The 22819-nt window shown below is 54.6% G+C and overlaps 1 protein-coding gene across 12 annotated transcripts in view; it reads left to right on the top strand.

Moving 5' to 3' along the window:
- The window catches only part of Rfx2 (regulatory factor X2), an 81559-nt gene that overhangs the window by 22869 nt on the left and 35871 nt on the right, over positions 1–22819 (top strand). Inside the window, exon 1 of one of the 12 annotated variants that reach the window (XM_047532293.1) lies at positions 10999–11364. The exons of 4 other annotated variants lie outside the window; for them this stretch is intronic. Coding sequence is in view for 4 of the 8 variants with exons in the window: in XM_047532298.1 (XP_047388254.1) it covers positions 16555–16597 (43 nt within the window). In the remaining 4 variants the exon portion in view is untranslated. Of the gene's footprint in view, positions 1–10998; positions 11365–11456; positions 11498–11664; positions 13663–15214; positions 16598–22819 lie in introns of those variants that run through there. 7 more of the 12 variants (XM_047532294.1, XM_047532295.1, XM_047532298.1 and 4 more) reach the window with 7 other exon arrangements.

The raw sequence follows: 22819 nt of genomic DNA, 5'->3' as shown, positions 1-22819 counted from the left end.
GGGCGCCCTCGCTGGCCTCGCTGAGTGGACTTCGTGTCGCTCGCTTCTTCATGAGGAGGCAGAATGCTGTCCCCGCTCTGCTCAGGTCTCGGAAGCACAGTTATTAGGCTGTAGGAGCCTCAGGAGGGTTTGCTTTTTGTTTTCACTGTTGCTTATCCTCCCCATGATCTGAAAAGAGTGCCCTTTTATAATCTAAGGTTGTGTTGCGCCCATGAGTTCAGCGTTCCCAGAATTTCCTTGGTAACTGGAATGAAGTCTAGACTTTTCACTGTGCCCCAAGGCCTCACTGACCTCTCCAACTCCTTGTGCTCTGCTGCCCCAGGGCCTTTGCACCTGTCATTTGCTGCACATAGAGTGTTCTTTCCCATGCTTTCCATGGCTGTCCCCTTCTCAGTGGCCATCCTATCTCAGTCCAATGCCACCCTTAGTGCCACCCCTAAGTGGCCTGTCAGGAGGTCAGGAGCCCCTCTCCACCACCACCCCCAGTCCCTGCCCTCTTCAGTCACCTGACACCATGGCCGCATCTCTCTGGAATGGGTTCCTGAGGTGTCTGGTGACTAGCGTGACTCTCCGTGAGGTGTCGGCAGCTCAGGAGCAGTGCTTTCACCTAGCTTATTCCTTTAGAATGGCCTCGGCTCTCAGAAGTCACACTCTTTACTTTCTCTCTTTCTTCCCTCTGGCTTTTTAGGACCAGGAGTGCAGCTTGGTGGTACAGCGCTTGCCTGGCACGTGCAAGGCCCGGGGCTCCACCCCCAGCACAGCACGCAGGGGAAGGCTCCTTTCTATTTCTTCTGTTTTAGAGCCACACAGTCATGTCTGGGTTTGCTGCTCTGAGTTTTTGCACTTGCACACATTCTCCACCACCACAGGAGAGGGAGTAATCCCAGAACCCTGCACAGTCAGGCCTTGTCCTACTCATCCCTGGCTGCTGTCTTCTGCCTGCCTCTTCCAGAACGTCATGGAAGTCAGAACATACAGCACGTAGCTTTTGACACTGGCTTCCTTCACTTGGTGTAACGCATTTGAGATTTACCTGTGTTGTTTTCTCTGTTGGTAGTTTGTTCCTTTTTGTTGCCAAGTTGTCTGTTATATCTACGTTCCAGTTTGTAAATTTTCTTTAATGATGGATGGATGGGGATGGATTTTAAAACCTCTGGGTGTAAGTGTGTCTTAGTCCCTTTTTCTGTTGCTATGACAGAATACCTGAGGCTAGGTGATTTGTAAAGAAGAGAGGTTTAAAATTTAGCTCGTGGTTCTGGGGATCCAAGAGCATGGCCCCGATATCTGCTGGGCTCTGGTGAGGGCCTCTGGCTACATCACAACATGGCAGATGGCACTCTGCTGGGAATGCACTGGAGGAGGAAAATCACATGGTGAGGCAGGAAGCCAGGGACCAGGAGAGGCCAGCTCACTCTTCTTACATCGCCTGCTGTCTTAGGAACTAATCCACTCTGAGATGCCCGGTGGCCCAGTGAGCTCCCACTAAGCCCCACACCTAGCTGGTTCCACAACACAGCCCCCCGGAGACCAAGCTTCCAGCACACGCACCTTTGGGGACACACTCAAGCCTTGCTCCAGCCCCTGCTGGGCCAAGCAGTTCAAGAGAAATGGTCTTCCCTCCCAAATGGCATCCTGTGGACAGTGTGCCATTTTATAAGAACTGGTGTCTCTTAGAGGCTGACAAGTGACCTGCAGTTTTTAACTGATGTCCAAGTTAGGCAAGTGCATGTTGCTGGGCTGCAGGAGTCGTTTAAGAAATGCTCTTCTCTCTCCTCCTGCTGCCCTCTCACCTCTGGCGAGGTGAGCCCTGTTAATAATACAGTTTGTGTCCTTCTGGGTCTTTCCGAGGCCTTGTGCCTGTTCACAGAACCCATCACATAGCTGCATGCTGGACACCAGTTCACTCTGAGTGTCAGCGCTGCCCGGGGCGGCGCCGCATGGCCGGATCTCCGCCTGGAGGGTGAGCGGGAGAGCCAGGGTTGAGGGAGGGACTCCCTTCTGATGAACGATGCTCTGCCTCTGTTTTTTGGTGGCCTCAGCTGACTCCACCCTTTTCTTTATAGCTTCGTCGAGATGCTGTTTTACTTGTTATAAGGTTCACCTGTTTAAACCGTTTGGTTCATTGACTTTTAGCATATTCACAAAGCTCTGCAGCCATCACCCCATCTAATCACCCCAAAAGGAAATCTGGTCCCGTGGATAGTTGACCAGCTTCCCTTCCCAGGCCCGGCACCCACAAATCCACACCTGTTCTGGATGCTCCTATCAGGGGCCACACGCTGTGGCTTTCATGTCTGCTTCTCTCCATTCACGGGGTCCTCATGGCCCACCCTGGTGTGGTGTGTCAGAGCCTCGTTCCTTTTTATGCTCAGATAATATTCCACTCTGTGGATGGACCGATGGTGTGTTCCGTCTGCCTGTCCACAGCCACTGGGCAGGTTCCCGTCTGGGGCTGTCGTGTGGATAACGCTGCTCTGAACGTTGCGTGTTCATGTGGCGTGTGCTTTTTTGCTTAGGCTTGTTTTTCAAGGATAAGTGCTGAGAAAAGGAAAGACCTCTTCAGAAGGCCCTTCGCCCCCTCTGAGAGCCCGCCCCTCCTCGGCAGCCCGCTCGCTGGCCGGGCGCTTGGCTCTGCAGCATGACCCTGGGTGGTCCTGCAGGCACCTCCGCTGCCCTTGAATTAGTGCTGCAAGAGGACTGGGCAGAGCCCCCGCCCGTTCGGTGTGGCATACCCCAGAAGCCTGCAGCAGAGGAGCGAGCGAGGCCTTCTCCCGCCGGCACTGGTGCCTCGAGGCGCCTTCCCCCCGTCACCAGAAGCCAGGGCGCCTGGCACGGCAGTGTCGGCACCGTTGGCCCAGCGGCTGGGGGAGTGCTGGGTTTGGCTGGGGAGAGGGGCAGGTGCCCAGTGGTGGGCACGCCCTGCGGCCTCTTGCACAGCCGGACTTCTACGGAGGGAAGAGGGGCTGATGATGAGACCCGTTCCTCCAACAGCGGGGCAGCGGTCAGCTGGACGCAGAGCAGCTGCGATTGGCGGGGTGCGGGCAGGGCATGGAGGAGTGAGTGGCGGAGGCCCTCACTGAAGACCATCAGGAGTCCCTGCTCTTAGAGTTTCGGTGCTTACATGGGCACAAGTCAGCAGAGATCCCCGTGAGGTCGCCCGGCGTGAGTGGCAGGGTGACACAGTGAACGCTGCGGCCGTGGAGCCCCGACTTGGTGGGCGTTGTTCTGTTTTAGACAGCCACGTAGTGGTTAGGATGATTTTCTCCATCGACGGGTGAAGAAATGGAAGAAGGTCTGAGTCCCCAGCTGAAGGTCACTGGACTCGGGATGTTGAGTTGAAGTGGGGGTGTCGCTCCGCTGCCTGGCTTCCAGGGCTTTCTGCTCTTTGTTTCCTTCCTTTCTCCCTGGTGGCATCTTCTCGTCCCCTCTGCCAGATCCTCCCACTGCTCCTGACCTTGAACTTGAGGGTTCTCTTTGTGCTCTGTCTACACCCACTTTCCTGGTGAGCTCATCAAGTCACAGCGTTGAAATGCATCTTCACCTCCAGCCTGGCTCGCTCCCCAAAATCCCAGGCGGCAGCTGCACTTGGGTGTAGTCTGATGCCCCAGTGCCCGTCTCCACCTCACGCCTGTCCACTCACCCCACGGGCCCCTTCCTGCAGCCCCAGCAGCAGCAGCCTCGCCCCCTCGCCTCGCTCTCCACTCGGATCTGGCTGGCGGGGCATCTCCTGCACCAGAGCCGCCCCTCCCAGCTCACTGCCACCTGGCTGGTCATCGGCCTTGACTCGTGCCACCTGTGAATGTCCTCTGCCCCGTGGCCTTGACGTCAGATCCCCTCACTCACAGCGAGAGCCAGAAGCCCCAGGCCCTGCCCTCCCAAGGCCGTCTCCTCCACCTGGTCATCTTCCGTTTGGGTGGCACCACACAGCACCACAGGGTGGCCGTCCTGAACCCTGCAGAATTCGCTCTCAGTTCTGGAGACCCGGAGTCCACCACCGGCTGCCAGCAGGACTCCTCTCCAGGTGACTGGGGTCCCTGGAGAAAGATGTGACCCTGCCCTGGTGAGCGGCCTGCTCCCACCTCCCAAAAGGCCATCGGTGGGCACGGCATTCCTCACTGTGAATCCTGGGGACACAGTGCTGAGTCCAGAGCCCCTCCAGCTCTCCCCACCCCTCGCCTGGCGGACCCCTGCGTGACCCCATGCGACCCGGTACACCTGGGCAGAGGCCCTTCCCAGCACTCTTGACCTCCACCCCTCTGCGCCCACTGTCGCCTCGTCCCCTCCCCACTCCACGCTGCCCTCTCCTGCTCCTTCGGGTTCACTTTCTTCAGAGCATTTGTCATCTCCTGTCGCTCATTCCTCGGGTCCTCGTTGTCATCCATTGTCAGGGGCTCGGTCTTGCTGGTTCCCTGCTGTGTCCCCAGTCTTGGAGCCACGTCAGCCCCTGGCAGCTGCTCAGACTGTATTTGTTGAGCAAATGACCGTGGCTCCCAAGGGGCCTCGGGGGGCCCTTCAGGGGAGACCCCAGCTCCGTGCGGCAAGGGCAGGGCGGTCTGCTGGCCTCCCTCTTGCCACTTGAAGGAGGCATGAGGAGCGAGAAGGCTACAGGAAGGACGTGCCGCACCCGTCCTGGGTGCACCGAGTGCCCGACGGCTCCGGATCTGCACCCGCCTCCCCCCGTCACCCCACAGTGATGGAAGCCCGGCCGTCCTCAGTTGCCACCGCGGCCAGTCGCTGTAGGCAGGGCTGCCCTTCATTCGTTTCCACCTTCTGAGTCCTGACCTTGACCACTGTGGAGGGAGTGGGAGCCGCCCAGAGCCGAGCGCCTGCCCCAGGGCCGGTCGGTCTGGGGGTTGCTGTGGTGGTCCACAGGCCCGTGTGTAGACGACCCTCCCTGGTCGTTTGCTAGCGGGATGGGGAGTGGGCAGTTTTCCCCTGGTACAACGGCCTCACAGATTCATCCCTGGTCCACGTGGACCGAGGAGGGCCAGTTCCGATAGCTCAGGCTCCCTGGAGCGAACCCCTTGGCCCAAATTATCAAGATCAACCATGGATATTTGATCTAATCTTAAGCCTTAAGCACGACATTCGCATCATAAAAGGAACCTGGCCACAGTCCCCACCTGGACTCTTACTGCCCAACCTGTGTGAGCATCACCTTCCTTCTCTTTTTTTCCCCCCTCTTTCTGAGGTGCTGGGCTTGAGCCTAGGGGTGCTTCCCCACTCAGCTGCATCACCAGCCCTTTTTATTTTATCTTGAGCCAGGGTCTTGCCAAGTTGCCCAGGCTGGCCTCCAACTTGCAGTCCTCCTGCCTCAGCCTCCTGAGTCGTTGACATTACCAGTGTGGGCCACCATGGCTTCTTCATTCCTTATGTGAATAGTTTCAAATTCTGTTTGGATGCAAATTTTCTATTTCTCTTTTTAAAGAGATGCAAAGTGTCAGTGGATGCTCTGAAAAGTGTCCCCAGCAGCCAGGTAGGGAGGCTTACCCAAGACATCTAGAGGCCTAGAATGGGGGAAAGGCAGAAGTGGATGGCTTTGCAAGGCAGTGGCTTGTCGGGGCCCAGCTGTGAGCAGGAGAGGAGGGGGCTTGGGAGCCACAGGCAGGGCCGATGCCTGAGTCCTTAAGGTGTGTTCCAGAGCCCATCCCTTCCCACTTTTCCAGCAGAGTTAGGACATTTCATTCCATTGTTTTCCAAAATCATCTTTTGCTTTTTGGGAGCTGACTCACTACAGAGCTGGGAGCAGAGACGCCCAGCAGCCCTGCACGGATCAGCTCCTGTCCTGGCAGCTGTCTGTCCCAGGTTACTCCCGTGATGGAAGGCACTGAGAGGCCTCCGAGGTCCAAAGGCGCCTTCACCCTCAACCTAACCCTTGAAAATAACATTCCCCCCAAGCTTTGACTTAGATTTTAAGACAGAATTGATTTTAGTGTTTCTTCTTAGACTTAATTAGGACTAATTAGTTTAAAAGCCTAAAATACCTCTGACATTCCTCTTTGAGTTTAATCAGAATAAGAAGCTCAACAAAAAGACTGTTTTGCTGCATTTTGTCAGAGGCTCTGAGGTTTGACTTTGGGGTTGAAACTCTCATGGCGACAGGAATAGAATGTCCTTTTGTTGTCCCTGTTGGATTGGACAGTGGGCTTTGAGATATAGAGGGGAGGTGACAGATGGAATAAATAAAGATTTCTAATTTTATCTTTCCTTGCTTCGTCTTCTTTTCTTCAGAGATCCCTGGCTGCAGATGAAGGCATTTTTAAAAAACTGTATTTTATTTTATTTGTTCTAATCAATGTACATGACAGTACAACATATATGACATATACATGTTGATAGCTGATACATAAAATGGAGTGTCATCTCCCATTTTTCTGATTGTACGTGTTGCAGGGTCACGTCGGTCACGCAGTCGTATGTGTACGTGAGGTGATAATGTCTGTTTCACTCTCTGTCCTTCCTTCCCCTTATCTTATATTTTTGACGCCTTTGTCCACCTTGGGCCGATCATGAGATGGGTCTGCACCTCGCAGACTGATGACGACTTACAAGCCAGGACAGGGCTGGGTGCCGCTTGGGGGACAGCGTATGCCCAGCATGTGCGAGGCCCTGGGTTCCATCCCCAGCACCCAAGCAAATTAGTAAAAACAGCGGCAGGTTCTTTCCTACCAGAAGACAAGTGGAGCCCCGCGGCTGGCCAAGTTCATTGTCACCCAGAGCAGAACTGAGCTTTGGAAATGCTCCTGGCAGGGTTCCTGGCCGCACTCCTGGACCTGCTGCACGCTTCTGGTAATCTTGCATCGTTCAAGCATGACTTAGCAACAAGTGTGCGTTTAGCTTCTCTATAGCTCTATAACCTTTTCTTATTTCAGGTCACATGTTTGGTAAGAAAAAATAACTACATATATTGAACTGCATTTCTATAAATACTTGAGCATGGACAGATTAGCCACTTTGGTGGACTGGAAAAACTGCGTAGAACCATAAAGAAAGTCACGACAAAGCTGAACTGTGCGGCCTGAACACCAAGGCTGGCCCTCGGGTCAGGCTGCAGAGGTGGGGCCCTGGGGAGCCCTGGAGCTGGGCTGGCCATCTGCAAGCCGGTCTGCCACAGACCTGACCTGAGTCTGCCGGAGACGTGACGTGAGTCTGCAGGCCCAAGTCGTTGTACTAGATGCCAGGCCATCCCCAGACCCTCCCACCCTGCTGAGACCAAGGCTCCCAGCAGCTTGAGGGGGACAGGGCTGTGGCTGTCAAGCCTGACCAGGAGTAGATGCAGGAATTCCACAGCTGAGGAATGCCATTGGGGACCAGGGTCTCCTCCAAAGGACTGTGACTTAATGACACCCCACCTCCTTGCATCCAGGTGGAAACCCTGCCTTCTCTCCTGTAGCTGTAGACAAATGTCCATACACATAGCTCCGGCCAACCCCACCCCTTCTGCTAGACCCCTTGACCCATCCTGCCATGTGAGGACAGTCCACTAGTGAGTCTCCCTCCTCCGCCTATGCCAGTTGCCTCCCATCTGCTTCTCATCTGTCTTCAGAAACCCCTCTGGACCTTCCCCTCCCAGCTGCCACCCTGTTCCTCTCTTTCCCTATCCATCAAAGTCTATCCTTCTAGACTCCAGCTCACTTGGGCTCTCCTGAGCCCACTGCAGTCTCTGGCTGATCCCGTACTGCTCTCTTGGAAGTGCTCTGTCTTTGTCATTGTGACCTCAACTTCACTCTGCCCTGGGCCTTTTGTCTGTCCTCTCCTTTGGTGAACCCAGATAGTCTCTTGATTTTTAATAGGTGATGTATACACTGAGGTCTCTAGTCATGTCCTCTCTACACTGATGCCTCCAGTCACATCCTCTGTACACTGATGCCTCCAGTCACGTCCTCTGTATACTGATGCCTCCATTCGTGTCCTCTCTATACTGATGTCTTCAGTCACATCCTCTGTACACTGAGGTCTCCAGTCACGTCCTCTCTACACTGAGGGCTTCGGTTCAGCCCTTTCCCCCCAGGCCCACACTTGTGTCCCTGCCTGCTCTCTCCGCATTCCCACGGGTATCTGAGCACTCTCCTGGGTGTCAAGTTCACACCCTCAGCTCTCAGCTGCTGCCTGCTACATCTGCCCCCTCCTCTCCCCATCCTTTCCATTGCCAGAAACCCTGGGGACACACCATGCCTTCCTCTCACACCCTATATACTACCATCTGTACTTGCAGAGTCTACTGCCATCACCCTGGCCAGGCCACCACCTCCTGCCTGGATTGTCTCATTAGCCTGTTAACTGCCCTCTGCCTTCCTTCTTCTTCACTTGATCTCAGTCCAGCAGCCAGAGGTTAAAATGCAAGTCAGACCAGCCCCCCCCCACCCCGTTTCAAACCCTGTGGTCACTTCCATTTCACCCCAAGCCAAAGCCAGAGCCTGTGTGATGGCCGGTTGACTCCTTCCCCTTTGCCTTCTGGTTCACTTGACTCTGTTCACAGACCACACATGGTCTGGCCACAGGGCCTTTGCACTGGCGGTTCCCTCCACTGGGAACACTCTTTCCCTATCTGAGTGGATGCTTCCCTCACTTTCCTCATCTCTTTCCTCCAGGGCACCTGCTCAGGGAGGCACTGACACCCTGTGCCCCACAGTGTCCCCATCTGCTTTGATTCTCCCCTGGGCATCTATCACCATCTGACAAGTACCTCTCCATTTTTTTCATTTATTTTTGTTTGTGTCCCTGCAAAGCATGCGTACTAGAAAATACTCTCAAGGAAGGACGGGAGTTTTGTACGTTTTGACTACTGGGCAGTGCCTGGTAGAATTCAGCTGTTTGGTTCAAATCAATGGACACACATCTAGGCTTCCGTATGAACCACTCTTCTGGTCGGGAGGTTTGGGGTCCTCACAGCTGTGCATCAAAAGCCTGCCTTCAGTGCAGGGGGCCAGGCAGAGTCCAGCCACGTCTCCTGAGCTGTGCCCCAGCAGGCTCCGAGGCTCTGGCTCTAGCTGTTTGTCCTTCCAGGCCTGGAGCTCCATGCCATCACCGGCCCCCATCACCACTCATCTGTGGGTCTGGCTGCGCATTCGTAGGCTCCTGGGAGCACAGGTTCAAATCCTACAGCCTGGAATCCACCTTCCCTCCAGGGAGGCATGACAGTTCCCTTGTGTTGGTTCTAAAAGTGACTCCAGGATGGCATCTGTGCACGACCCTGTCCGTCTCTCCTTCCAGACCTGAGCTGAGAGCTGCAGGGGCTTAACCGAGCTCAGATCTACCAGCTTCTGTAGTCCAGAGTGCGGGCCCGGCAGCCAGGGTCCTGGACCCCGTGCTCCCTCTCCCCTCTGCCGTGCAGGGCCTGCACTGGCCGTGAGCTTGGCTGTGTCCCTCTCCTTCCTGGGTCAGGAGTGCTCCTGCTGGGGACCTCCCTGGTGCCAGCTTCCGGGCTGTGCCCATTGTGTGTCCCCACATCAGAGGGCAACTGCTGGGACTCGGCTTTCTCTCAGCAGCCTCCACTCCCTGGGCTGCAGTGGCGACAGGCCCTGTGGGTCCCTCGAGGCACAGCCGTGCAGGCCTGGCCCATGCCTGAGGCTGCAGCTCTCCCCTGCTCCCGAGTTGCACTGCTTTCTAGTGGCTTAATCCCCAGTTCCTTTTAGTTTGCCCAGAACACATTTGTGCAGCTATAAACTATCCCACATGGTTTGCTTGGTGATAAATACATTCTTCCTCTCAGAGAAAAAGGCACTTTCTCCTTCCAGGCCGAGGAAGGCTTGAAATCCTACCACTGTGGGGAGAGTTGGTCCTCCTTGGGTTTTGTTATTTCAGAACAAATATGGTAAACTGTTTTCCCCTCGGTTACCCTAGAGAAGAGATTATTTGCCTTTCTCTTCAGGCTTCTGAAAATAATAGATGACATATTTGGGAGGTTTTTTTTAGATCTGGTTAGTGTGAGATAGAGGGGTTGCTCTGGGGATGACATTGTTTGGTTTGGGAAGTATTCTCCCTGTTGCCCAGCAACAGGCGCTTGGAAACGGGAGTGGACTGCGTTGTCCCTGGCAACCGTTGTTACTTAGCAAACAATGAGGGCCAGGCAAACAGCACGGGGACTGAGGACTCCGGTTTTTAATTGAACATCTGCATATTGTCTCTGATTAAATCATGCTGCGTCTGGTGAGCCTCCACAGGTAGACAGGGTCCTGGGGCTGCTTGGAGCGCGTGTGGTCAGCGACTCCCCTGTGGAGCGAGGAGCCGCTGGCTCTGCCCGCACTGCTCTGGCTGGACGCCCCCTGCAGTCTCAAGTGGCCTTTCTCTTCTGATCTGACTCCTCGTGTGTGTAAAATCATTGCTTGGCCACCCACCGCCACACCTACTGATGACTCTGCAGTTTCTCCACGCCTCGCAGCAACACCGGAAGAGCAGACTTGAACCTGAAGTTCAGTTCGGGGTTGGCAGGTGACGTAGACCTGGAACCTGCTGGCTCTGAGTGCTGGGCACTCCTGTTTAGAGGTGGGTCCTCAGGTGACCCTCTCGGGACGTGCCTGGCATACTTACCAGGGGAAGGCGTGCGCCCCCACTGGCAGGTGCCCTGCGTGCGCCCCGTGCAGCGCAGCACAGGTCGGGTCATGATCAAAACAGTCTCCCCCCCCACCCGCCCCCGCGGCAGCGGCAGAGATAGCGACTGTTTACGAGGGCCGGTTGCTTGGGTAAACAGGGCCCTGAACTTCATTCAGAGCTGGTGACACATGTCTTTCCCTCTTCCCAGTACCACCCCCGCCCCCACAGTGGGCTATAAATTGAGAACCGTTCCCCAGGGCAGGTTTTTGGTGGGGACTCTGTCCTCCCATGACCATCTGGAGTGCAGTCTGACTAATACAGCCGACTGCAGAAGGGCCGCCTGTGACAGACACAGCAGCCCGCAGTCCTGCAGGCCGCGCTGGCTTGTGGGGAGGCTCACGGTCGCTGGGTGGGTTTTTTCTTTTAAAGGCCATTGGACGTGCAGCCGAATGCGCCAGAAGGCACTCGCTGCCCTTGGGGGCAGCAGGTAAGCGCACGTCCTGGCACTATTTAAAGGAGCTAAACAAGTTCTCCAACTTTCTTTTGCAGCTGATTTATAGTGGAACGTCATTTGTGTTATATAACAAATGAAGGCAAGCTTGTTAAAAAAAAAAGAAAAAAAAAGCAAGCTTGTTAGCCATCAGCCCTGCTAGACGCAATAACTAAGACCTGGCGACAGCAAGTGTCGCTGGAGTCAGAAAGAATGAGTTCTGTCCTAGTGGAGACTCCCTGAGGTCGATAAAACCCCGGCCTCGTCCGCAGCACGTTGCGGTCGGGGTAGTGAAGAAAAGACCGGTCCTCCCACAGAATCATTCTGTACCCAGTTCCAGGGTGAGCAACTCATTTTTAAGAGAATAGAGCCTCATTTAAACTTTATTTTAAATTGATTTTTTTAAAATTTCCCACGGAAGCACTTGCTTCCGCATCCGTTAGGCTTTGCAGCCTGGGCAGATGCCAGCTTCGGGTAAGTTTCTTCGTCTGCCAGATGAGAGCGGGTCGGGCGATTTTTAAGGGCCTCTCCAGTGGGGCTTGGCGGTTTCTCCACTGGTTTAATGCCCGAGCCAGGGAGGCAGAGGCCAGCTTGGAGCCGGTCGGGGAGGTGAGTGGGATCGGGAGCCCAGCGCCCTCACACGGCATGGGGGAACGTGGACTCCCATCACTCCATGGTCATCCCTGTCCCTGGAGATGGCTGTGTGCACAGGAAGAGCCACCCAGGCCTGACAGGCTCCTATCACCCGGCAGGCCTGTCACCCAGAGGTCCTGCTGTGAAGGAAGAGGCCTCCTAGCAGGTCACTTGTCACTTCTGCCGGCTCCTTCTCCACCCTGGGCTCTGAACACCTGCAGGAGTGGCCAGCAAAGCCCACCTTCAGGTGTCCACTGGCCTCCTGTGCCCCTCCTGGCTGCCCACGGCTACCATGCCGTTCCCTGCTCCTGGGCAGTGTGCACAAAGGAGAGAAAAGGTGGCATCCTGGGTGCAAGCAAGAGGAAGAGAAGAGCCAGCAGGAGCAGAATACACAAGCAGGACCCCACGCAGACTGCCTGCAGAACCCCAGGCAGAGCCCCGTGGCAGGCGGGCAGCTGGGCGCCTGGAGCAGCCTTTCCCCGCAGAGCCTAGCTCGAGTGCCAGTGGGCAGCATACTGGGGAGTGGGCAGGCGCCTGGGAGCCGCAGGAGAGACTGACACCCAGACTGCTTTCCCGAGGAGAACGAGGTCAAGAAGCCACAGGTGGAAACAGCCAGGTGGCTGCAGAGCGACAGGAAGGAGTATGGAAAGTGCCTGAAGACTGTGGTTCTCAGTGGGCTGCTTCTGCCCCCAGGGACACTGGGCAGTGTCTGTCCTGACTGGGGGAGTTGCTACGGGTACCCAGTGGGCGGAAGCCAGGTGCTGCTCAGCACCCTGAGTGCCTAGGATTGACATCCACAAGCAAGAACCGCCCAGCCCCCAAAGCCAAGAGCGCTGAGGTCCAGAAGCCCTACGTCTAGCGCCAGGGTGACTTGAGAGGGACTTTGTGTCGCTGGTCACCATTCTACTTTGGTCCACTTTGCAGCTGCTGCTGGTCCTCCCTGACTTGTGAACTGAGTGGGGTGGGCAGAATGTGCAAGTCCGACTGGGATCTGTGTGATCGTTCATTCACAGGAATCCGTCAGTTAACTCACTGTGCCTCTGACAAGCAGATTCTAGAAATTTCTAAAGCACGGCGCTAAACTCCTGCTGTAGTTTTGAGCTCTTTGCCAAAGTGGGGACGGTGTCTGCGGCCTGGGGACAGATACAGGTGGTGTGAAAGCAGAGGCTCCAGGGCCTCACAGCACTTGTGTGTCCCTCTGTTCAAGAAGTGACGGGACAGGCCAGCAGCCAAAGACCCAGTTCAAGGCAGGCTCTGCCACCTCCTGGCTGGTGGCCTTCAGTCGGTGGCCGAACTTTCTGAGCCTCGGACTGTGTCCTCATTTCTGGAGTGGGGGTGACCGTTTGGGGGGATTCCGTTCCCTCAGGGCATGATGGGGTTGCTGTGCTCAGCATGGCCGCTGCTACGGCTGCTGCCTTGGGCTGTGCCTGTCTTCCCGCCCAACCTGTCATTTCTCAAGCACCCGCTGGATCCAGGCTCAGGACAGTCCCAGCAGACCGGGTTCCACGTCCTCCTCTCCCTTCTCAGGCCTGTGCCTCAGTCACGTCTGTGTGCTGGTGCTGGACTTGAACTTGAAGTTCGCCTCATCCTTCGCCCTTCAGCCCTGTAAGCCTGGCACTGCCCTGACACCCACAGCTGTGTATGTGGTGGGGGGGAGCCTTCCCTGCTGGAGCCCACTCCCCAGCGGGAGCCAGAGCCTGTGGCGAGGCCGGAGCTAGCGAGGGAGGCCCGCACTCCCCAGGCAGGGCTCAGACTGGCTCGGGTGGACCATCGCCAGGCAGCCCGCCATGGGTGCACTGGACCACCGTTGCCCAGAGCCCCCACACACCTGGGAGCCCACCTTGGGGCATCGACTAGGCAGCCTGTGATGCAGAACGCCCGTGCACCCTGGGAGCCCGTGGGGACTGGTCAGGTTCGAGCCAGGCGCAGTGAAGAGACACGTTGTCTTTTGAATCACCCTGAATGGAAGGAAAACGGGCCCGAGAGGGCAGAGGCTGCGCGTCCAGGTGAGAGGAGGAGGCAGGCTCCCTAAAATAGCAGCAGCCCGAGTAGAAGGAGGGCGAGCAGCCCGGAATCAGGTGAAAGCAGCAGGGCTGAGCCAGCGCTCCGAGCGGCCAGGGGCCTAGGAACAGGAGTGGAGGCACTTTCAGGGCAGGGAGCTCCCTGTGGGGTTGGCGAGGCGCCAGGGGGTGCCCAGGTGGATCTGGGAGCAGCTGGACAGGGGACGCGGCTGGGCCATTTGAGCAGTGCTGGGAGTCACGTTCAGTGAGATCATCGCACCGAGGCAGTGGGGAGAGGGGACCCTAGGAGAGGCCATCAGAGAGGACGAGTGCAGATGGCAGCAAAGCCCAGACAGTTTCCAAACTGCAGAGAAGCCCCAGGGAGGCCTCGGGGTGAACCCTGGCAGACGTGAGAACTGCGGAGAGGAGCGGGAGAGGGAGGTGATGCCGCCAGGCCTCACCTCTCCTCGGCCTCTGGTTTCTGCGCGGTGCACCCTAGGTTTCCGCCTGTGGTTCTCCAGTGATCTCAATCAGCAGGAGGCGCGGCCAAGAGTCAGTGCTGTGGGAGGGTCAGTGAAGGCTCGGGCCATGGAAACCGCCCCCAAGTCCCTCACACGGCCGACAGCAGCCAACAGGCCTCCATAGAGGGAAGTCATCCCACGTTCCCGTCGTGATGGGTCCTGAGTCAAGAGGAGACCCAGGCAGAGTAGCCAGTCCCAAGCTCTGGAGATCAGAAGGGGTGACCGCAGGGCCCGGGTGCCTGCGGCTGGCCTGCCCAGAGCCCCTCAGAGCAGTTAACACGCTCTGGTTCTGCTGCTGTGCTGGAGGAAGCAGGGGAAATTTGGCTGCTGAGGAGAAAACAGGAACAGAAGCCCAGTTCTTAGCAAAAGAAAAGGAATTTGAATTCTGAAGATACTTTATTTCAAAAACACTTGGAGCCAGCAATCGTCCTTGAGAGATCATTGCTGCAAAAAGTGACTGAGGGATGCTGGGCCCCTGGCTGGTGTGGGCAGAAGAGTAGCGGTCGCCCTGGGGTAGCGAGAGGGGCAGGGCTGGGGTCTCTCCCTCCCAATGCCACCCTCCTCCTCTGCTAAACCGGCGATTTCATGTCTGCCATACAGAACTGCCATTCTCCGGTCCTTAGCCTGCCTGCCACTTTATTTTACTACTTATCCAATCTCCTCGAAGAGCTGTGTCCATTCACAATGGGGGGCTCCCATGAGGGATCGTTCTGCCCCCCAGGGAGGCCCTGGCAGTGTCTGGGGACATTTGTGGCTGTCCCCCTGGGGACAGCCTGGCCCGGAGCGGGTGGAGGCCAGGTGCGCTGCTCAGCACTCTGCAGTGCCCAGGACGCTGAATCCACGCCGCTGCCACTGGAAGCCCTGATTGGCCCCTGGGCCCCGGGCTGCCTGGGCACCCAGGGGACGATGCGGGGGAGTCACCCACCTCTCCCCCGAAAGCAGGCTGCACGCAGGCAGCTCTTGAGACCTGGCCCGTGGGTAGGACGGTGCCAAGAGGAGGAAGTGGACGTGACTTTTCTGGTCACTGTAGTAAGATCAGTGTGAAGATGCACCAGGGCAGAACCTGGACTCTGAAGCAGCCAGTCCTCCTGAGAGGGCCTGTTCCCTCTTGTTCACAGGGAAGAAGTTAATTGCTTCCTTGGGGCCAAAGGCCTCTCGTGCCATCTGGGTGCTACCAAGCAGGTACCAGGATGAGCTGAGCCCTGAGTCTCCACAGTGAGGGAGCCAGCCCATCAGAACGAAGCCGCGGGCGCTCAGCTCTTCCCGGATCACCCCAGCGATGACCCGTGTTGTCAAAACATCCCCAGCCTGCGTGGGGCAGGTGATAGCTCCGTTTGGCGTAGGGAGGAGCAGGAATAGCACAGAGATTGCTTAAGGTCGCAGTGAGTCAGCGGCAGGCCAGGAACAGGGCCCAGAAATTGCTGGCAGCTTTTCTGCATTTCCTTTCTTGACGCTGCTGGTTACTAGGTGACAGGAGTATTTTCCTGTAAACAGAAAGCGCTTCCCTTTGTGCCCAGCAGACTCATTCACGCGGCCGGCCCTCATCCAGGGCTGCGTCTGTCCATCGCCTCTCTCCTGCGCCCCTCGCATGCACTCAGGAAACCAGGCAGATGTCCTGCCGGGGTGTCTTACTCAGCTGCATCTCAGAAGGTCAAACACCCACGTTTTGTGCACTTGGATGTTTACTCAAGGTCAAATGCGTAACTGGCAGATTCCAAAGGCTGGCGCCCCGCCCAGGAGGGGAAACTGCAGGCTGACTCCGCGCTTTCCCTGTGGGTTTCTCGCCTGCCCTTATCTCGGACCAGATGGCAAAGGAAACGTGCTCGGCTTATAAACGGCACTCGGGCGTGTTCCTGAGCCGAAGGGATTCGGGCCAACCAGCCTGTTGGCCCTGCCCGGAAGGCAAGGTGGCAGGTCGTGCCCACGGCCCCTCTCCTCTCTGAGGGGATGCAGGCGCAGAGGACAGGCAGACTGCCCAGGCCTGCCGTGGGAAGAACGCCCGAGAGGACACAGGAGGCAGTGTGACAGCCGCTGCCGATGCTCCCGCCATGCCCTGTGCCACCTCGGTCAGGACAAGAGCGCCGCTTCTTGTCCTCGCGGGGTGTGTTCCAGAACCCCCAGGATGCCCGGGACCACGATAGAGCCACATCCCGTGTGTGCACCGTGTCTCCCCTGAAACGCACACCGTGAAGGCTAGCTAGGTGGCCGTGGGCCGTGGCTGCCTCATCTCCTCGTTGACTCAAGAACTTCCACCTTTTTACCTAAGGGAAGGGCTCATGGCTTCTTCCTCGTGGCTGGACGTCAGCAGCGCCAATCTTGTCCCTCAGGGCTATTAACTAAAGTCAGGGCCTTCCGAACACCAGCGCTGCGCCGCTTGATGGTTGGTGTGATGACCGACAGCGACCAGACGACCGCGGGAGGTAGTGTGTGAGCACGGAGCGGCTGGGCAAAGGGCTGACCGCGTTGGGTTGCGGAGCGGGGCCCAGCCTGTGCCCCGCGGCTCTCTGCCGCACTTTTGCGCTGGCAGCTGCGTGCTTGACTTCTCACACGTCTACATGGTGCTCCTGCACAGCCTCCCGGTGGACGCGTCGGGCAGAGCCCCACGTGGCCAGCACCTGTGCAGGCCACACTGTGCCCTTCTCGGCCACTAGGCACCCGCCTCCCCATCCTCCACAGCCGTCATGCTGTCTTAAACTTTGCACGTGGAGTAAGGGCGACTCCTGACTGGCTGATTCTGGCGATGGAGTCCCCCTAAGCCTGCCCACGCCACCGAGCATCGTCCACCTCCCTAGTAAGCCCATCCCGCGTGCTTCTGCCCTCAGATTCCTTTCGTGGGCTCACTTTGCGCCCTCCTTGGACCCCGCTGCCATCACTCAGCCTATCAGTTTGGAAACTGGTCTGCATGCTGTGGACGGGGCGGCTCATCCCTGGTGATGAGTCGCAAGCCCGCCTTGTTCCTGTTTGCTTTTTAGCTCTTCCTTCTTTCTTCTGTTTTTCTTCTTCTGGGGACGAATGGCGCCTCTGAGTCTTCCCTCTCTCTGCTCTTTCGTTCACCGGAGGCGGAACTCCTGGGTTCTCCCGCTTTCTGGCTGTTGAGTGCAGCTCTGTTGTGCGCTGGGGACGTGGTGGTGTCCTGCTTCCTGGGTGGGTGCTGGATGGGTACTGGGACTTAGAGGGTGGGTCTGACCTGTCAGGAAAGGTGCAGGCCTTTCCCGCCCAGCCTGGTTGTGCCCTTTCACGCCCACAAGCAACTGGCAAGGCTGCGGTTGTTGCAGGCACTCCGACCAGGGGACACTGCCATCCTGGTGGCCTTTGGTGGCTCATCTCTGCAGTTTCAACTTGCCTGTCCCTGGTGACCAGCGAGGTCCAGTGCTCAAGGGCGCCTGTGTACCTTTCTTTGGGAAGTGCCTGGTCAAGACTTTTGCCCATTCTCCCTTTAGGTTATGTGTCTTTTTATTGTTGAAGGTTTTGCAAATATTTCTTGCAGACTGTGGCTTACCTAGTCATGATCTTAATGGAGAATTTAATGAGCAGAGGTTTTGAATTTTGATAAGACCTTTCAAATTTTTCTTACATGCTTATTGCTTTCTGCACCATGTGTAAGAAAACTTTGCCCAAGGCCCTATTTTTTTCTCTTAGACATTTACGTGTAAGTCTGCTGTTGAACAGTTTCGCATCTTGTGGGAAGTAGGGATGGGAGGTAGGGGTTGAGGTCGAGTCCCACCACCAGAGAAGGGTGATCCAGCTGGCCCGGCACTGCTTGTAGAAAAAAGACTTCTCTTCCTCTGATTGCTTTTGGCATCTTTTTCAAAAATCAGTCAAGGAAGAAAAGAGGCAGGGCTCTATTAGAAGGAAAAAATCCAGCTAACGAATTAAGTATGGGTCCTGTTGGTTGTGTCTTTGGCTGATGACTTTGCACTATGTTCTTGAGAGATAGTGTCTAGAAACTTGCCTCTGTGGAGGTTTTTTTTTTTTTTTTTTTTATTGTAAACAAATGGGATACATGTTGTTTCTGTTTGTACATGGAGTAAGAGCATACCATTTGCATAATCATACAATCACATAGGGTAATGGTGTTTGATTCATTCCGTTATTTTTTTCCTTCCCCCCCACCCCTCCCACCTCTCTTTTCCCTCTATACAGTCCCTCCTTCCACCATTCTTGCCCCCCTCCCACCCCCCATTATGTGTCATCATCCGCTTATCAGTGAGATTATTTGTCCTTTGGATTTTTGAGATTGGTTTATCTCACTTAACATGATATTCTCCGATTTCATCCATTTGCCTGCAAATGCCATAATTTTATTATTCTTTATAGCTGAGTAATATTCCATTGTATATATATACCACAGTTTCTTTATCCATTCATCAACTGAAGGACATCTAGGTTGGTTCCACAGTCTGGCTATTGTGAATTGAGCAGCTATGAACATTGATGTGGCTGTATCTCTGTAGTATGCTGATTTTAAGTTCTTTGGGTATAGGTGGAGGAGTGGGATAGCTGGGTCAAATGGTGGTTCCATTCCAAGTTTTCTAAGGAATATCCTCTGTGGAGTTTTTTTTTTTTTTTTTTTTTGTCTTTGGAAATTCTGCTTGCTTTATTTTTTTTTATTATTATTGTATACAAATGGGATACATGTTGTTTCTCTATTTGTACATGGAGTCAAGGCATACCATTTGTGTAATCATACATTTACATAGGGCAATGATGTTTGATTCATTATTTTTTTCCCTTCCCCCCCACCCCTCCCACCCCTCTTTTCCCTCTATACAGTCCTTCTTTCCTTCATTCTTACCACACTCCTTATCCCTAACCCTAAACCTAACCCTAAACCTAATGCTAACCCTTCCCACCCCCCAATATATGTCCTCATCTGCTTATCAGCGAGATCATTCGTCCTTTAGTTTTTTGAGATTGGCTTATCTCACTTAGCATGATATTCTCCAGTTTCATCCATTTGCCTGCAAATGCCATAATTTTATCATTCTTCATTGCGGAGTAATATTCCATTGTATATATATGCCACAGTTTCTTTATCCATTCATCAACTGATGGGCATCTAGGTTGGTTCCACAATCTGGCTATGGTGAATTGAGCAGCAATGAACATTGATGTGGCTGTATCTCTGTAGTATGCTGATTTTAAGTCCTTTGGGTATAGGCCAAGGAGTGGGATAGCTGGGTCAAATGGCGTTTCCATTCCAAGCTTTCTGAGGAATCTCCATACTGCTTTCCAGAGTGGCTGCACTAATTTGCAACCCCACCAGCAATGTATGAGTGTTCCTTTTTCACCACATCCTCGCCAACACCTATTGTTGCTTGTGTTCTTGATAATCGCCATTCTAATTGGGGTGAGATGAAATCTTAGGGTAGTTTTGATTTGCATTTCCCTTATTACTAGGGATGTTGAACATTTTTTCATATATCTGTTGATTACTTGTACATCTTCTTCTGTGAAGTGTCTGTTCATTTCCTTAGCCCATTTGTTGATTGGATTATTTGTATTCTTGGTGTAGTTTTTTGAGTTCTTTATAGATTCTGGAAATTAGCGCTCTATCTGAAGTATGGTTGGCAAAGATATTCTCCCACTCTGTAGGCTCTCTCTTCACATTGCTGATAGTTTCCTTTGCTGAGAGAAAGCTTTTTAGTTTGAATCTATCCCAGTTGTTGATTCTTGCTTTTATTTCTTGTGCTTTGGGAGTCCTGTTAAGGAAGTCTGATCCTAAGCCAACAAGTTGAAGATTTGGACCTACTTTTTCCTCTATAAGATGCAGGGTCTCTGGTCTGATTCCGAAGTCCTTGATCCATTTTGAGTTGAGTTTTGTGTAGGGTGAGAGATAGGGGTTTAATTTCATTCTGTTGCATATGGTTTTCCAGTTTTCCCAGCACCATTTGTTGAAGAGGCTATCTTTTCTCCATTGCATATTTTTGGACCCTTTGTCTAGTTCTGTGGAGTTTTGATAGCAGGTCGTTCCTTGTCATCCTGACTTCTCGAGGATCGGTAGCAGTGTGTTTCATTCTAGTCCTGAGCTTGGAAATGTGTTTGTTTTCTGTTTATTTTTCCTTCTTATCAGTCTTTCTGGGTTTATCGACGCCCCGTCCAGCTAAGACTCAACTCTTTAGAGCAGTTTTAGGTTCACAGCAAATTTGAGCATAATCTGCAGAGATTTCTCCCACTCAGTGCTGTGCACATGGCCCTGACCATGCCGCCCGGCCCAGGAGCTGCTGCCCTGCTGTGGCTGCCCCGGGGCCCTCTGGGCCCACCAGCCCAGCCTCCCACGGACCCGATCACTGCTCCTGCACCAGCAGTTTCTTCCAGAAGCCGTTTAATGAGAGCCTGCAGGGTGGCCTTTTCAGACTGCCTTCCTTCTCTCAGTAATGTGCATTTCATTTCCTCCACATCAAGAGCTCTTTCCTCTCTCAAAGATAGTTTTGTTCATTTTCTCCATCGTTCATAAAATTTTTAATTCATTCATTTTGTTCTGTATTATTTTCCTCTTTTTTCTATGCAATTCAAGTTCAATATGCTTGTCTTTTTACGGCTTTTTGGAGTATAAATGAGTGGTTCTTATGCCCATTTTATGATGTAAGTGTTTGGAGCTAAACATTTCCCTCTGAGTGCTGCTTTAGATGCATCCCACAAATTCTCTTTTGGTGCTAGGAATTGAACCCGGGGGCACTTTACCCCTGAGCTACTACATCCCCAGCCTTTTTTATTTTTAATTTTGAGACACAGTCTCACTAAGTTGCCCAGGCTGGCCTTGAACTTGTGATCCTCCTGCCTTAGCCTCCGGAGTCTGGGATTGCAGGTGTACACCAGCATGCCCAGGCACAAATTTTGATAAATGGTGTTTTTGTCATCATTCAGTTCAAAATTTTCCAATTTCCCTGTGGTTTACTTTTTGACCTATGGGTAATTTTAATAGTATGTTACATTTTTCCAAGTGTTCGTCATTTTCCTGGCCATCTTGCCCACGTCTTCCTCCTCTGCAGCGGAGCACACCTGTCCTCTGCATGCTTCCACTCTTGTGAAACGAGTTGAGACTTGCTACCCAGGACCCTGTCCTCTGTCCAGTGGTCTTTACTGCTCGGTGGAAGCGGGACATACTCATTCACCAGACGTGGCTCCCTTCAAGTTCTCGGACTCACTTGTAGCACCCGCCTTGCTCCTTGCCTGCTCTCCGTATCCTCTTGATTATCTTGGGTTTGACTGTAATCGACCCCTTTTATTTTTTCCCTTGAGGATAGGTTACGTTCTCCTGTTTCTTCTCACAGGTCTTTTTTTTTTTTTTTGGTACTGTGGGTTGAACCTAGGAGTGCTCTGCCACGAGCTACACTCCAGCCATTTTATTTTTTAGATTAGATTAGATGGACCTCACTAAGTTGCCCAGGCTGGCCTCAAACCCGCAATCCTCCTCCCTCAGCCTCCCGAGTCACTGTGTTCACAGGTGCGCTCATGATTTTCTGGGATCCCAGGCAACATGGCCGGTATGCTAGGGAAGTCAGGATTCTGCTGAGTTCCCTTAAGGGCACTGGCTTCCAGGGGTACACACGCTCTCTTGGGGGGCAGTAGCTGAAGTCTCCACTTGAGTTTTCACCCTTGAGCAGCAGGCGTCTCCCCCACGCCTCTGGTTAGCCAGTGAGCCCGTGATTTGGGTGGACTTTGTGGCAGACTGTGCTCTCTCTTCCAGGATTCCCCCACCCCAGCACTCCGTCCAGTGTCCTGGGGTCACCAGGTACCGCCTTCTGCCTTGTGTGTGCCCTGGGCGTGCCTCTGGTGAGAACCACTGTCTCACCCCTGACCTGTGGGCAGTGAGCAGGGGCTGTTAGATGAGGGGACGGCAGGAGTGTGGAGGCTCCTGCCACAGTGGCTGGCCTCCTAGCAGGCGCACCCCTTGCCGGCGAGCGGAGCCTGACTCGCCTCTGTCCGCCACTTAGATAAGAGCTGGACGTTGGAGCGCGGTTACTCCCACCGTGGGTCAGGGACCTGGGCCAGCAGAGCCAGTTTTCTCCCTGGGTCGTTGGGCTTCTTTCACGACGGGTTCCAGTCCCTTGGCGTCACCCTCCCGGCTCCGAAGGGAGCTTGGCTGGGCAGGCACAGGTGCCCGTGCAGACCTTTAGAGAGAGAGGACTGGGGGCCTCCACCACCAGCTTCCAGCGAAACCCCAGGTCGGTCTGTGGAAGGGAGGGGGCTGGAGAGCCGGCTGTGGAAAGCGGGAAGGCGGCAGTGCCTGCTGGGCATCCCAAGCGCGCCTCGTGCCCTGCCCATCAGCGTGGCTCTGGGGCCATCTAGCGGTCGGAAATGAGTCCAGCCACACTGGACAGAAGGGTCACCCCTGCCCCCAGCACCCCCACAGCTCTCCAGGGCGGGTTAGGGTGGACGGAGGCCAGGGAGCAGCCGCACCCTGGGATCCCAACCCTTTGCTCTCCTTAGCGAATTTGTTTGATCAGTTAACAGTTTTGCTTCACATTAAAAAAATAAAGCTTTTAAAAATGTTTAAAGTTTCACTTATTCTAAAGGTGGGAACTCTTGGGTGCTAGTGAAACAGTCTGGCCCAGTTGCGGCCATTGTAGGACCAGGACAGTGTGTGCCTGGTCACAAAGCCACGCCCTTGAGCCTGAGGACTTAGCTGCTCCCACGTG

The sequence above is a fragment of the Sciurus carolinensis genome, chromosome 17 (assembly GCF_902686445.1).
Source record: "Sciurus carolinensis chromosome 17, mSciCar1.2, whole genome shotgun sequence".
Taxonomy (NCBI): Eukaryota; Metazoa; Chordata; class Mammalia; order Rodentia; family Sciuridae; genus Sciurus; species Sciurus carolinensis.
This window is presented reverse-complemented; position numbering and strand designations above follow the sequence as displayed.